Source organism: Varroa destructor, unplaced genomic scaffold (genome assembly GCF_002443255.2).
Source record: "Varroa destructor unplaced genomic scaffold, Vdes_3.0 BEIS01000006.1, whole genome shotgun sequence".
Taxonomy (NCBI): Eukaryota; Metazoa; Arthropoda; class Arachnida; order Mesostigmata; family Varroidae; genus Varroa; species Varroa destructor.
The window spans coordinates 26460116-26475187 of record NW_019211459.1 but is presented as its reverse complement, the minus strand read 5'-3'; the positions used below and the strand labels follow the sequence as shown (position 1 = coordinate 26475187).

The following is a 15072-nucleotide window of genomic DNA, read 5'->3' as shown; positions in this document are numbered from 1 at the left end:
AATCAGAAATAACGAGGTAATAAAAGCTCGTTTAAATTAAGACAGCAGGATGAAAATCGGGTGACGGTTCGAAAAGTAGATCGATAGTTTCATCAGTTCAGAACGACGAAGGCGTCTGGACACCACGCGAACATCGACTACCGTATAAAGATGCACTTATTTACCTTAACGTTCACGGCATTATAGTTAAATGTCACGAAAGGCTTTTTTTTTTCAATATGTTATTGCTACTTTTAATTTCTGCTTTATTTTCATAGAAGAATCATTCGAGAGGCATTAACGGAATCGACGTTGATCTGTTAATTGGTTCATACCTCCGTTTTTTAGTTGGCGCTGTTTGGACTTATCAGCGTCGACCACCTTCACTTGGACAAGTCGTTCGGCAGAAGGCTTTTGCGGCTGCTGCCCAGGTGCCGGCTGCGAAATCGAGCTAGCTGTACAACTTATTATAGTCATTTCCTGGTTTTCAGCTGAATGATCACTTTCGTTTCCTTCACGGCCTCGTCCCTGGCGAATCGTAGTCGGTGCTACTTCATCGTCGTCTGCCACGTCGCCAACCTAAAACAAAAATCATATCGGATAAAATTGGCAAGAAGAAAAACACGATATTGTTCAAACGTAACGAATAGGTTCTCCACGTACTGGCGACATAGCAATACATTTGAGTAGAAACATGTTGATGGGTGCTTACGGCAAGCAAACCGGAAGTACAAATACATAGTTTTATAATCCATAAAATTTTCGAGCGCATTGACCGTGTATTAAGACTTACCTGGACAGTTTCTAGGGTTTCTGGGCGTTGCTCATCAACAGAAGTTACCTGGAATGAGACGCGCTTCCGACCCATTCCGCTGTTGATCAACGGAACAGGGCAATGCGGTCCCTGACCCAGGGCCAGTCCAACGGGTTTCGGCGGAGGCGCAGGTTTTTCCTAAAAGTCCATAATTAAATACCGTAATTGATAAAAATGATTGTAGTCTTCAAGGAGAGTACGGTAAAGTGTCTTTATTTAGCATAACGAGAATAGGGTGAGTTTGTGTCGCCGGCTAAATAGATATCGTACGCGCTAAGAACAAAAGGATGCAAATAATGCATAACGTGAAGACATATTTTGCTATCCTGATGTTAAAGTCTCTCCATTCTGGTATTTTGCAAGCGTCAGCGTCTATATTCTCAATAGGTAAACTCGATTCATTGATATATTCGAAAAGAATTTTCAACAAATAACAATGCATGGCAATTGGGAACATGTTTGTTTCGTGCTAGTAGACTATTTGTCATACATTTCAAACTACCTTCTCTTTATCAGTAGCCGTTTTTTCAGGAGGAGGTTTGTCGTCGGCTTTTTGACTTCCGGAACCCCTCGATTTGACATTCTCGTAGACGATCTCCTGGCGGTGCCCGCCGTTGCCTGTGACAGCATGTGTAGGTTGGGTCTGAGGTCCCTGTCCTACGCAGGTCATTCCTCCACTTCCTGGTACTCCACGAGGTAGTAACTCCGCTAACTGCGCCTCTAACTCGGCCTCGTTGGCAGCACTTTGAACACCTGCGCCGCCAAATCGTAGAACAAAACTATCCTTTAGCTTTAATAGATCACAACACACAACTATATGTAAGCTCCAGGCCAAGGATATAATTACTTCAGATTTTAGGAATAACACAGGGATCTAGATTCCATTTGGCACCTGTTTCTTAGATTAGGAATCGACAGGTTTAAATTGTATTTAAGCATTAAGGGCTGATTGACAAAAAAGTGGGTCTTGTTTAGTACATGCTTATTTTACAAGGCGACTATTCTATTGCTTTTTATATTTTGTAGACGAGTTGTGATCAAGAGTGTTTTGCACGAACCAAGCCGTTTCTTAAGCTCTGCTAGAATGGGGTCTTCCTCATCCTCCTTCTTTGCACTGTTGTCCTGTTTCTCTTGCTGAGCCATGCGTACCTGGGCCTGAATGCAGAATTAAAAATACCATGTGCAAACGGAGAGGTTATTCCCAGATATCCACAAATGCAACACCTCAACATACAGCTTTAATGCAAACGTATCTTTTGTCAATGAAATTTTATCTTTAGTTATTCCTCTATCCTAAATTACCACCTAAATAATTACTGAAGAGTATAATTAAATAAAACCACGATTTTTTTGTGCCTGAGTGTAGAGCGGCGAAAATTTTGCAGCACAACTATAGGCGCATGTACCCAAGTATGATCGATATTACCTTCATATCTTTATAGGCCTCAGGCGGCTCAAAAGGCAATTCCAGGCTGTCCTGTAAGCACAAATAGAGGAAAACTTGAAAAACGTGTCATGCAACAAATCACGGCATTATAGATAACTAACAGGTTAGATATTTTTCTTTTTATCCATAATAAAAACACAAATACATCAAGCTTCCTTCTACAGGTACAATATTTACTTATTTGAGAACATGATTATAGTTTGTAGTTAAGGTACACTCAAATAATAGTAAAATACAACCGACTCTGTTTCGCTATATTTTTATAGTTTTATACCGAAAGCGGCAAATACCGTACTAAAATGTACCTGGTATTCCGGAGGAGGGTCAAAGTTCATGTCAACGAAATCGATTTGTTCAGAGGGCCGAACCACGTATAGCTGAGCCTCCGAAAACCCTTCAGAAAATACTGCAGGGAGAAAAGTGGGTTAGAATAATATTCTGTTCAATTGAAGAGGTTTTGCAGTGCAGGTCAATGCAAGCATAGCATATATACACAGCATAACATAGCATTTTTGATACATTCTATAAAAATGATTGCAATTTGGTCGACTTGATCAAATACAGTATCAATCGTTTTGCAGAATGCCAAACATAGACTAGACAGAATGTAAATGCAACTTACCTGTAAGGGTGTCAGAGAAGCGCACCCGAGAGCCTCTTCGTTTATTTTGAGACGGGCCATTAATAAAGTTACCTGGAGATTAAAGAATTCGTAGTCGTAATTTGATTTTCAAATACGAAATTGGATTAGAACGTTCGAACCTAATTATGAGAGCCTTGGACTCTTCGAGCAGTAAATTTTCAAAGTAGATTCAGTACTTACTATATGTAGATCTCTTTTAAACAGTCCAGCGCTAGCACACAAAGCACCTAACATCTCTTCCTTAGATAAGTCTAAGCAGGTTCGTTCACCCTGCTTTCCTAATCAAAGTATATAGTAGTTAATTAAAATAGGTCGCGTTCCGAAACCAGGAACAAAAGAATTTCGTCAAGGGTTCTACAGCAGCAGGTGGTAGGCAGTAGGTAGACAGTGTTGACTAAAATCCAACACTACCGTGGCAAATATCTGGCTGTGAGGTTTGGTATCCGCAGACAAAATATACACATCAAACACGTACCGAGAAAAAATCAATATTCCTATTTTCCGGAAATACTCTATATCTGTACATTGACTATAAACAATAATTACAATAGTACACTAATTCAGCGCTCGAAGTAAATTCCATTTTGCATTATTGTGCATCTGCTGTGGTGTCTTAATAGATAGGGCCTTCGCTTATTTTTGCGGCTGAGAATTCCAAAAGCACGGATCCCCTGCGGCCCAATAAAAAATGACACGACTGTACAGCGTTTCAAATATGCCTTCAATAAAGGCGACAAATATAGCTTCCAACACGCATGGCACTCTAAATAGCCAAGAAATCCTTAAAAATTCTTTTCAATAAGATTCAACGGCGCCGGACCAATCGATGGATCATGACTTTCGAAGAAGTCCTACCACATCGAGAGTGTCAGCGCTAGGAATTGTACCGAGTGACAGAAACCGGATTAAACGAACGTCTGTCCATTTGCTTCGAATCGTCGTATTAACAAAGCTATCGCCAACTGCAGCCTAGCAACTGTTAGTTGATATGACGATGCCGTGCGAAGGCCGTCTCCATGCAGCCGGCCGCGTCCTTAAGGTTTCCTCCTCTGCCTATGGGAAACAGCTAACACACTCAAAGGGCTTTGATCAATCAAATGAGTTGGCCAGTCGTCAGCAGATTAAAGGCGTCCTTCTCTGCTGTAGCCAATGACCGGCCCGCGTCGTGCGGCAGCAAGCGTCGTCGTAACTTTATTACGTTTCACTCCCGCGTATTGAATGCCCTTACCCCTTAAAAAAGTCAAAGAGATATGCTGAAATGGGACTCACTTGAAAAAAGTGTACTCTGTAAGTATAATACAACTATCGTTCCTGTAAGGTATAAACTGTGTTATTGCCTCTCGATTTAGTTGAAGGTTAGATTCTGAAACTTCTCGAAGTGGAGAGCTACTTATATAGACAAAAAGGTCTGAAGTCGAGCAGCAATCTAAGCATGTACTTGACGAGTACCTACTGTACTCTTTCTTATATTTCAGAAGAGAATATGCAATATTATTTTTAATGAGTTCGATATTTGTTTTAGTTTTATTAGTTGTGCTCTATTTTTTCGTTCATGCGTAACTGCGTCAGCAAATGACAATTTTTCACGAAGCAGCTCATCTCTTAGAATATAAAGCGGGACTTGTGGGCGCGAAACATCTAGATCTTCGCAATGTTATTATGTTAAATATATGTTTAATATCGTGTTTTTAAGATTGAAGAAAGCCGAAAAAAGTCGGTAAATGCTAGTGCAGACCAAATAGTCACACTATCACAGAAATGTATGGATCTAAACAGACACGTTCTGAACGTACGCAGCAACGTATACTTCAGCATAAATTGCAGTAAACACTAGTCATCGAGTTTGACTTTTTTTTGTATAAAAACTGGCCCTTGGTATCTAATGGGAAGCAAGGACATAAACCAAAAAAATTCAGGTCGTTTACTGTAATCTATCTGCCACTTGCTTTTTTAGGGGAAACACCACTAGGTCTAGAGAATGTTTGGTGACACGGAAGTAAAGCATCTTCTAAATATGTTCAAAACGTTATAACCCGACGGTCAGCCTGAAGAGTGCCTCACAACTTCTGGCTATGGGGTCCCCTTGTCCCTGTTACAGGCGCCGTGAGGTAAGCAGGCTGCGTGTCATAGCCGCTCAGCTTCCAAATGTGTTATACCTCCATTGTATTGTTGATATCCTACTCACTACAGCTTTTCATCGTGGAGATGCTTCATTTATCAGAAGAATTTTTTTAAAAATATTTGTACGAGGATGAGCAGATTCGACCCACTTATCCAAAATTGGCTTATAACACCAGCTTAGCTACCGCCTCAGTCATGACGGTAAAGCCGTGCCTCGTATCATATACCTAATAGCGCCCTTACGGCAATGTTTTTCAAGAGCGGGATCCACTCTTGGACCGATGACCATTGCTTGCCCCTGCAAGACGCGTTAGATAAAACTAGACTAGTCTACAAACAAGTAAAGAAAAACAATAGTCTGACCCATCCACCTCTTTTTTTTTCAATTTTTTTGATTCGCTTTCTGCGAAGTTGTGGAACAGTTAAAAAATATTCCATATACTATCTCCTATTACTGTAATGACTTTCAATGGTCTAGCGTCTTTGATCACGCAAATAAAATACTATTTAGAGGCACTAAGCTTTTTTAACGAAATGTTGAATCACTCGTTAATTGATTTTTTTTTTCTTAAATTTCCACAGAAAAATTCACACAACATCTATGGGTAGGTAGTAGTACATACATGCAACGTCAAAGAAAAGGAGCGAATTAAGAATAGGCCGATTAGCTTTACGTGTGGATTAAACTTCTTTGTTCAAAGCTAGGGATGTAGGTACAGAAAGGGACTATTATAGCAGCGATCTATTTTGGCCTGATTGTAGATCAAATTCGGCGAGTATTATTATCGAACTGTAAGCGATTAGATCAAGGTATTAAATAATGCATGCTTAATTGAAATTTGGAAACTCAGTATTGAATAAGTCTGATATATATACTTTGATGAAAGAGATAATCTTGTGTCCTGATGGGAGCCCTATCAATAAAAAAGTACTCGTTCTACAAAATTATTCTAAAAAAAAAAAAAACACCTAAAATGCGTGCAATCTTAATAAATAAGAACTAAATAATATATGTTATACTTTCAGATTGCTTTGATGAGATAGTTCGTTTGAATACTAATTATTAGAGCTTATGTGGCAAATGTTCTGTAAAATTATACATAAGTCTGTTTCGTAAATCTACTCTTTTGATAGGGATATTGCTTTGTTTTCATAGGATTTCCGACTTCGTATAGTTCTCCCTAACGCCTAGCAAGGATTCGGTAGGCAGTACAGATACAGATAAGCGATAAAACCCAAGAAAAGTTCGGCTTACTCTATATCGCTGCTAATAATTAGAAGAAGAAGAAAAAGACCCTGTGAGGATTTACATACACTATACTCATCGAAATGGCAAGCCTTTACTACGACACAGGGGCCCTGTGCTATAATCGCTTTATGAAATGTCCCTTATGTCAGTTCAGCAGTTGCTTCCATTTGCCTAGGTTTTCCATAGAGGTCTTTGTGGCCATATAAAGGTAGAGTAACAAAACGTTCGCCATGATAGACTTTTCTCAAATACGGCAGAGGGACCCGATCTCATCTGTGGGACAAGCATTCGGTGTCTGCTGTGTAGCCACCTACAGAGAACGCCAACAGTCTCCAAAATTGTTAATATACTGGAAAATGTAGTACAACTCTGTAGAAGCTAGCATTACTACTTCTGCGTTTGAATAACAAAAAAAAAAAAAAAAGAAAACGCAAACTACCTTATAAAGTATGTTTAACTACTAACAAAAAAGCCATTCAAAGCTTCTTATTTCAGTTCTTTGAACTTATTTAATATTAACAAAACTCCAGATGTTCAACAAACTTGTCAACACGTCATACTTACACAAAAATAAAGTACCTTGCTGTGAGCCTTGTCATGCGTAAATAGCTGGTGCACGATAAAGCCAATCCTGAGATCCAAAACTTCAGAGTATTGTATACGTATTATTCCCAGTAGCAGTATCAAGCGGTTGAGAGAGCGTTTTTTCAAAGCTTTAATGAATTTGCGATGAATTAGTTCTGAAGTTCCATTCACAGCAAAATGTAATCACAATAACTTTGTGAAAGATATGAAGCGTTCTACAAACAGATTTGCCACAGATGAAATTACACCAACTAATAAAATTGCAAAAATTTCCTATTAACCTAATGTGTCAAATAATATGTCTTTTATCATCATTTAGCAGCGGATGTAGAAATATATATTATGAAGCCAGCTGGAAACGAATTAACAGTATAAATAAAATGGGAAAGACGTGTTGTATTTTTCGGAGAAGGAACTCTAGTTTTCGGTATAACCTCGACGTTCCAGCTGCTTGCTCACCTCTTCCCTATAGCCCCCACTGCTTTTTCCTCCAGTGGTTGATCAAATCATAATTATACTTGATGTGAGAACAATACGTGCATAGTAAATTTTCGTACCGCAACGATTTTAGAGTAGAAGTAGTCGTTCATAGTTTTAAAGAGTCTGATTCGATCAGCTCCACCTACCTTCTTCATAAACAATACATGAACGCCTACACTTTATAATGTTACCTGCTGTGATTTAAAAAGAGAAATGCATTTACCTTAAGAAAATTCAAGCTTATTAGAGATTTAGCTACTGTAGATTTTCAAAAGTAACCACCTCTGCATAGATAACTTGAAAAACTGAATCTCTTCTGTAAAATGTTCAGTGGGGATCAGCTTTTTTACTCAGGTTTGACATGAATATTATTGATATGTGTTCTTCAAGCGGTTGCCCAAGGAGGCATTAGCATTGACCTAATTGGTTCTTTGGCGGCTCATGATTATTTGTTAGGCTGCCCATCTATGGATTAATAGCTCGTTTGCTTAACACAAACAAAGGAAAACTCTCCAGGTATGAAGTCTTGGATGCGATCCCTGATTGGAATTCAATAATTGTTCGAATGATTTGAATTGTTGTGTCCTCTCTAATTCATCGGTCACATTAGACCTTCATGCATATTGTCACCCTCCATATCGTTAGAGATGTCCCGTCACACCTGGGCGACTGCGGCAGCCAATATGTCCTTCGTAAGGTCATTCTTTCGGAGAAATTTTAGCCCTCTACAAAGAAGAAAGTAATTTATGCATTCTGGCGTCTGAAATTTGTTGGCTTACAGGCTATCCCGTTGGTATATCTAAGGCTAATTTTCAAATATGATTACTTTGGTTGTCGCTCGTCCTCCACAGCAGCTTCACTCAAAGTAGTCTATCGAAATTACATGCCTAATTAAGTACAATAACCGAATCGAAAAGATCGTAAACAGGAAAAATCTAAAGTTCGCCCTCTTGTGACCTCTCAGAGTTATATATGACATAAAATTACAGTGGTTATAAAGCAAAGTTAAGTTCGCAAGTTTCACACGCTGTAAGTGACACATATAGTAGCCAAAGTCTTGAGGTCACATCAGTATCCATATTTAGCTAATATACTGAATGGTGTATAATCAAAGCTTTGAAAAAGTACAACTGTTGAAAGTTAGCATATCGAAAAACACACACCATAAGTCTGCAGGATATTTCCTTCAAACATCGTAAAAGAATGATTATTTCGAGGGAAAGCACTTGGCTACGAGTTTTTTAAATAAACTGGGAATGTTTGGTACTGCCTTACACTTAGTTCAATAAGGCGACGTCATTACAAAACAATCACCGCAAGTGATGTCCTTTTTGCAGACGTAAAAAGCGTCGACTTACGCGCAACGTTACACTATAGCTGATTCTTATCGAATCGAACTCCGACAAAACAAGACTTGAGCTGAACGGACGTTCATTAAGTGACCAAACTAGTGACTGGATAGAAATGCCTTTCGATTTTAAAAGCCACCCTTCTCTGACAACCCGCACCCCCTAAAGGTCGACTAATAAACCAGAAATCGACAGCCTCAAAAAGTTGTCATCTATAGTTGTTCCGAATGACATAATCATAGCAATATGGCGATGAGCCTGTAGATCTGCACTAAAAAAACCGCTTCAATTCGTAAGGCACGCAGGACTCAATAAGGTACGGATTGCAATGCATATTGCTGCAGTGTAAATTGCCAATTCTGTCTCCGTGCACGAGTACGGACACGCAATCTTTAAAAATTTCCTTGAGAAAAATCAACGCCATTCTACAGGTGCACGCGGTTAGTTTTACTGATGTTTAATTGTACTCTTTTAAAGTTCAGTTTTCGGTATTCATATGCCGAAATGGTTTCAAAAGGAAATCTTTCTTTAACACCTAATGGGTTCGTTGCATGACTACGTGGCACAGTTTCTCGGGCTTAATAATCAGTATTCATCATGTATGCTGTATATTGATTGAACAAGCGACATTTTCTTCAAGCACTTCATTTCTATACTATCGCATTATGTAGACTTCGTACTCAGTAGTAGTAGTAGTAGTAGTAGTAATGGGAAGAGATGTTTTTAAAATGCAAGAACTCTCACTGTCCTCTGTTAAAGAAGCAATTTAGAACGAGGCATTCTCTATTTTAACATTTGACCGTAGACTGGCGGAACAAACGTTCACACCACTATGAACGTAGCAATTTGCACGACCCTTAAGAATAGTTGTTACAAAACGATTTCATGCACGTTTGCGTCGCGAACCATCGTTTAATAAGAATCAGCTATTCTAAGCGGGTCCCTGTCGTCGTGTTGAAAATAAATATCACACATTGGCGTGCGTTTACTGCCACAATGTACGTAGCACTTCACTACTAAAGGCATATTGAATTGAATCTGTACGTAGATTTCGTAAAAGCAATGTATCACTTTTCAAGTATAATGATACTGTTCTAATATGATATAAAGAGAGGGTTTAGAGTCCAGCGACATCAAGCGTCCATCTATAATAGAGATGCAACACGTCTTGTCTTGCCATCTTATATGACGTTGTATAAACTAACCGCACATTATAGCTATTACCGCATAGCTATTATTACCTATGTATCAGCAAAATACGGGGTTATAATATTAGTTCCACTCTGCCCTGCAGAGTTTTCCCTAGAACGGTTACAGGAGATGCTTTACCCATTGTTTTCATGCAATTGTTTTCTCTCAGAAAATTAACTGCGTTAGCTATATCACAATATTTGGATGCGAAAATCACAAGCGGCTCCATCTTTGCCACCCCAACAAACTACCATTTACAGGAATACCTAGTATCATACTCCCATTTAGGCAACGCAAGTGACGTAGACAAATTTACCGAAAGAAATACACAGTTTCCGTCAGGGTGGAAGTGAAGCAAAGAAGTGAAGTAACAACCAAACGACAAGTCGACGAATATATGATCGCCATCGCAGAAATGAGCGAACTTCGATATTCGACTTGATGGGCGTTAAATGAATGACAAATAGCCAGTCGAGTGCCGGATCAAGAAAGTCCAATTGACAGGCGTGATTCGGGCCCTGTTGGCTCTTACGCTCCCTGCCCGGCCACCCCCAGGCCATTCCTCGGCATCCTCTGCACCCCCGCCCCCAAGAGAAATGAAGTGATAAAGCATTCTGCCTCACGAAGTGGCCACTTTGCCGGTCCGACTGGCAATGTGCTCAGTTGGTTTGATATTAGCGCGCACAGTTCCCTATTCGAGTATGATCATACTTCGAACTGAGGAGAACATCTAAGCATCATATAGACGGGGCTCACCTGTGACAGGATCTCTTCGCTTGAGCAGACCCTTGGCGGGGCGTTTGGCGTTAAGTATCCGATGGAGCCACTGTGAGGGACAACCGCACTGGTCCTTGGTGCAGGGCCCCCCGGTTGTCGGGGGATGTCCTCCTGTAGGCCGGCGCATGTTAGCTACACAGTCCTTGAGGGATGAGTCGCAACCACAGCCAGCGAAGTGGCATTGGGCCGCCATCTTCGCACAGCAAACTACCTCAGCTGGTAAGCGAGGAGTCCTTAAAATCGATTCGGGGATCGGCTGCTGCTGCTGCCGCTTGCCAACGACCGCCGCGCCCCCTGCCGAGGCCCTTAAAGGGCCACCCGGTGGGCCTGCCGCCTTGGCCCCCCCTCGATCGAGTAGGTCGGACATGCCGGAGCGCCTGCAACAGAAAAGAAATCAGAAAAAACAACCGCTTTAGGAAATAAAACGACTGACGAGTCTAATCGGAACTACTACGCAAATTGATCTCATATTTAAGACGTCATTTGCCGTAAACACTATTAGCTACCGCAATCCCGCGCTACGTACATAATCATGTGCGCGCGAAGGTCCTCATCCTGGGGGGGGGGGGGGGGCTCTATTAGGATGCTGCTGCCGCTGCCTGTTAGTCAACAGGCACCCTTGTTCGCTCCACACGGTGGACCACTGCTAGCAGCACAGGGAGGAGGCCCTCTGTCTGCGCGGCCCTCCACACCATCGTGTTCCTTCACAGCACCCTCTCGCGGATGTTCGTGGCCCTAAGGAAATAGCCTTGCGCCTTCACGAGGGGGGCGAAAGGACCACGCCGCACATTTCAAATATTCAACTCATCTCATCGAAAACCACTACCCAAAAACAAAGTAAACCTCACTTTGTTAACGATCATAAGTATTTCTCATGAATTCATTCTACTATTTGAAGTCTTGCACAGACTCATCCTCAGGTATTGAAAAGATGACGTAAAAAACTAACTAGTATTATCAAAAGCTGCTCGCTTAAATGCAGCTTTATAATACACCTGTACTTACAAAACATAAGTCAGAAACATCTGCAGATAAACTGCAGACTATGGAATGTACCATTAACAGCTCAGATATTGATTTTCACAGAAATTGACAGAAATAACTATCGACAAGAACTACTTATGAATTATGTGCCTGTACATATGTACATCATGTCAATACTCAGAGAACCACTTCTTACACATTTAACTGATTGCAACATAAATGACACAGTTTATGTGAAAGCAAAGTATATAATATATTTGCAAATCACTGTAAAATATTCGTTCTCGTTGTTCTATAAACAACCGGAAGGAGGTGAAGAGAAAAATAGAGGGGAGAATCAAATCTTTAAAACGATGTTACCCACGTAGTTATAGCTTCTTGCATAACAAGCCTATTTGGGTCGAACTATAGACTTTCGTGTTATCCTTTCCATAGACCTTTCGTTACTCCCTTCCCCTATTGTTTACCCATGTCTTGTCAGTAGCTGGCCTAAAGCTGTGCGATACTGCTCACTGCAGGGAAGAGCTTCTACGATGTTCTGTTTCAGTGGTAAATGCAACACTTGTTCGAGAAAGTTACAATTAGAATCGCACTTTGCCAAAGGCCTAGTCGCTTGTGTGCCTTTAAATGTCATTCAAATAGATTTACTTAGTGATTCATCCTGTCCTATCAGAAGCGTGCACAGAAACATTCCTCATTGTTTCAGACATAGTCTATGACCGTCTCAAGGATGGCTCTCTGAAGTTCCTACATATAAACAGCAGGTTGCATATGTGTTGAGAGCTCTGCTGTTGACCAACCGGATAAACAACAAGAAAGCAAATATTTAGCGATCGTGTAACCGTTTTATTCTTCTGAGGCGTAATAATGACGATGGAAGATATGAACTAAGAGTTCAAATCGAACAATAAATTTGTATTCAACAACTTTGATAGTTTATCACCAGACTCTGTCGGCCATTCCATTAAAATACAGGAAGGAGATAAAACATTTTAATGTTAATTATGGTGTGCTTTTTTCATAATTAGAAAAAGATACCAAACTTTATTATTCGGTAATTAATGCCCGGTCACTTCGACAGGTCGATCTATGTGGGCGTATTATACACATATATGGGCATGTCAAACATCATTGATTCTGTACGTCATTCATTATAGAATTGAAATCGACGCTCCATCATAGCCTTGGCTAGTCTACTACTGAAAACAACAGCAGGAAATTACTAACGTAACAGTCAGCTTTTAGGAGAATGTCTGTTACCATGAGTGATTAGAACTAATTTGCTGAGATAGCTTTCATTAGCTCATGTATTACGGAACAATGATCAGAAGACTTGCCAAAGGTACTCTCAACATCTTTATCGCACATTGTTGGGACATCTACAATGGAGTCCCGAAACGTTCATATCATCCTGCCAAGGTTAATTCCTCAGTAAAAGTTTCGGGTAAGACAATTTATTGTCAAGTAGGTGAGTCCTTGCACCGCTGCCGTGCTCACACTATCTGCAGATTGCGTCGTAGATGCGTAGTCAAACTACAAAGAAACTATACAAACAAAAACTGTGCGGCCTGTATCAATATCCGTACTAGAAGATTTGAAGACACTGCTAAGTATAAATATATTGTAGTGTCTTCCACAGCACTTCCAGTGGATGTCGAGATATTTCGTATAGCTGAAGCACTCCCTTACCTGGTTTCAAATGTATAATACGTAGACTTACTAAAGAAGACGATGCTTGATAATAACTTATTACCAAATTAGGCAGGTTAAAATTATGATTCGTCCGCCATAGATCTCCATGGGGCTTTATGGTGCAGTGTAATGCTGAGTTTTGAATGGCTTGGATTATCTAGCAACGAAAATACTTCTACGGGCCCATATAGTTCCTACCCCATATAGCTCTATCTTCCCCATTATCAATTACACTCATACACATTTGAAAGACAACGGTACAGTATACGCTAGTTAATCTTAAAAGTTGTAAATAGCGAACGAATACTATTAGGAGAATGTCTAACAGCGGACAATCTTATTACGGAGATCGATGATAGCCGCATGAGTCTACTTTGATGATAACCAGCAAAAAGTTATAGTTAAATGATTAGCGTCTGTGTGGAGCAATCACGATTGGCAAGCTTCTGTTTAAGAAAAAAAGAATGGGTAACTCCTTGTACCTAGTACTACGGGGAGCTTAGAAAATATCTTACCGAACCTATTTCGTTTACGACCTAATGTTTATAATTTGTACGGCTGTAACGCCAGCACACACGAGATAACAGCAGCCTGGTTAAAAACGCCCATCAGAAGCTTTAGGGTTAAGGAGCCCGAAGGTTTTCACAGTTTCATTTCGAATCGTCACCATGTACGTCGGAAAATGAGAGGTCACATAAGGTTCTCGTTGCAGGGGAAACTTGTGTATATGGACACATTATACTAGAGCTTTTATCGATTTATCATCACAGGGATGCTACCAGTAACTGATTACTTTGACACCGAGAGCATATCGTAGAATACGTTCGTTTTAGAAAATCTAATGGATCCAATTGAAAACAAAGTAACCTTCATCCGTTCCTAAGGGAGTCTAGCTTCCACTAACTCAGTTCTCTAGCTCAAAAACATATTATGTTTTGAGATATATTATACATAGAAGTTTTGTATTAGAGTCACGTCGGTAAATTGGAAATGGTCGTATTTTGCTACCGGGTGGTACGACCGTTGAATCGCAAATTTCCGATTCGCAGTGGGATCGGCAAAATTTAGACTCGTCATTAAAAGCAATTACGGTTATCAGAATCATGATTGACTAATTCTGAAATAGTGGCAACATCAAAGATGCACTGCTATTTTTTAATTATGATCTTTGTGATTATTTTTTGAAAATTACCGCCTTCAAAATCGAATTGGAAGTCATTTTCCTCTAACGAAGCAAAATTAGATCTACATAGAGGGCTGATCGCCGTATAGACTGAACCACAACAAATACACCGGCTGGTGAATACATTACACAGTAAAATGTCTTCTTATTTATCGACGTTTTAAACAAGGCATAAGCCTTTGTTATAGGCTAATTATTATAGGACAGGTGCTACACTCTTCCTTTGACAAATAACAGTATCTAAATTTAATATGTAGTCCGAGGAAAGGGCGTCGTCTTAAGAAAAAAACATAATAATAAACTTTTTTGAGAATTGAAGAGTCATAAACAAACATATCCAACTAGGAGTTTCATTGAAACAATATCAGACTGTTCATACGGAGTGGAATATTATTAATATCTTAGCATAATATCATTGATAAGAACTGGCATATCACCCGAATACAACGTTGAACGTGTAGAAAAAGAATAATTAGTGAAATGACTATCGTCTAAAAGTAAGTATAAGAGTTACATATTATCTTATACGTATCGTTTTTTTTAATAAAAATAGTGTATGATGCCTCAATATATCTGTA

At 39.8% G+C, this 15072-nt stretch overlaps 1 protein-coding gene across 6 annotated transcripts in view; it reads right to left on the bottom strand.

The window, feature by feature from the left end:
• Nucleotides 1-15072, bottom strand: part of LOC111252735 (uncharacterized) — a 44449-nt gene that overhangs the window by 13588 nt on the left and 15789 nt on the right. For 5 of the 6 annotated variants that reach the window (XM_022811095.2, XM_086992047.1, XM_086992048.1 and 2 more), the window contains 8 exons: nucleotides 10615-11012; nucleotides 2863-2934; nucleotides 2546-2646; nucleotides 2220-2270; nucleotides 1852-1948; nucleotides 1296-1546; nucleotides 773-931; nucleotides 315-558 (listed from right to left, as the gene is read on the bottom strand). In XM_022811095.2, the coding sequence (XP_022666830.2) occupies nucleotides 315-558; nucleotides 773-931; nucleotides 1296-1546; nucleotides 1852-1948; nucleotides 2220-2270; nucleotides 2546-2646; nucleotides 2863-2934; nucleotides 10615-11012 (1373 nt within the window). Of the gene's footprint in view, nucleotides 1-314; nucleotides 559-772; nucleotides 932-1295; nucleotides 1547-1851; nucleotides 1949-2219; nucleotides 2271-2545; nucleotides 2647-2862; nucleotides 2935-10614; nucleotides 11013-11161; nucleotides 14984-15072 lie in introns of those variants that run through there. The other variant, XM_086992049.1, reaches the window with a different exon arrangement.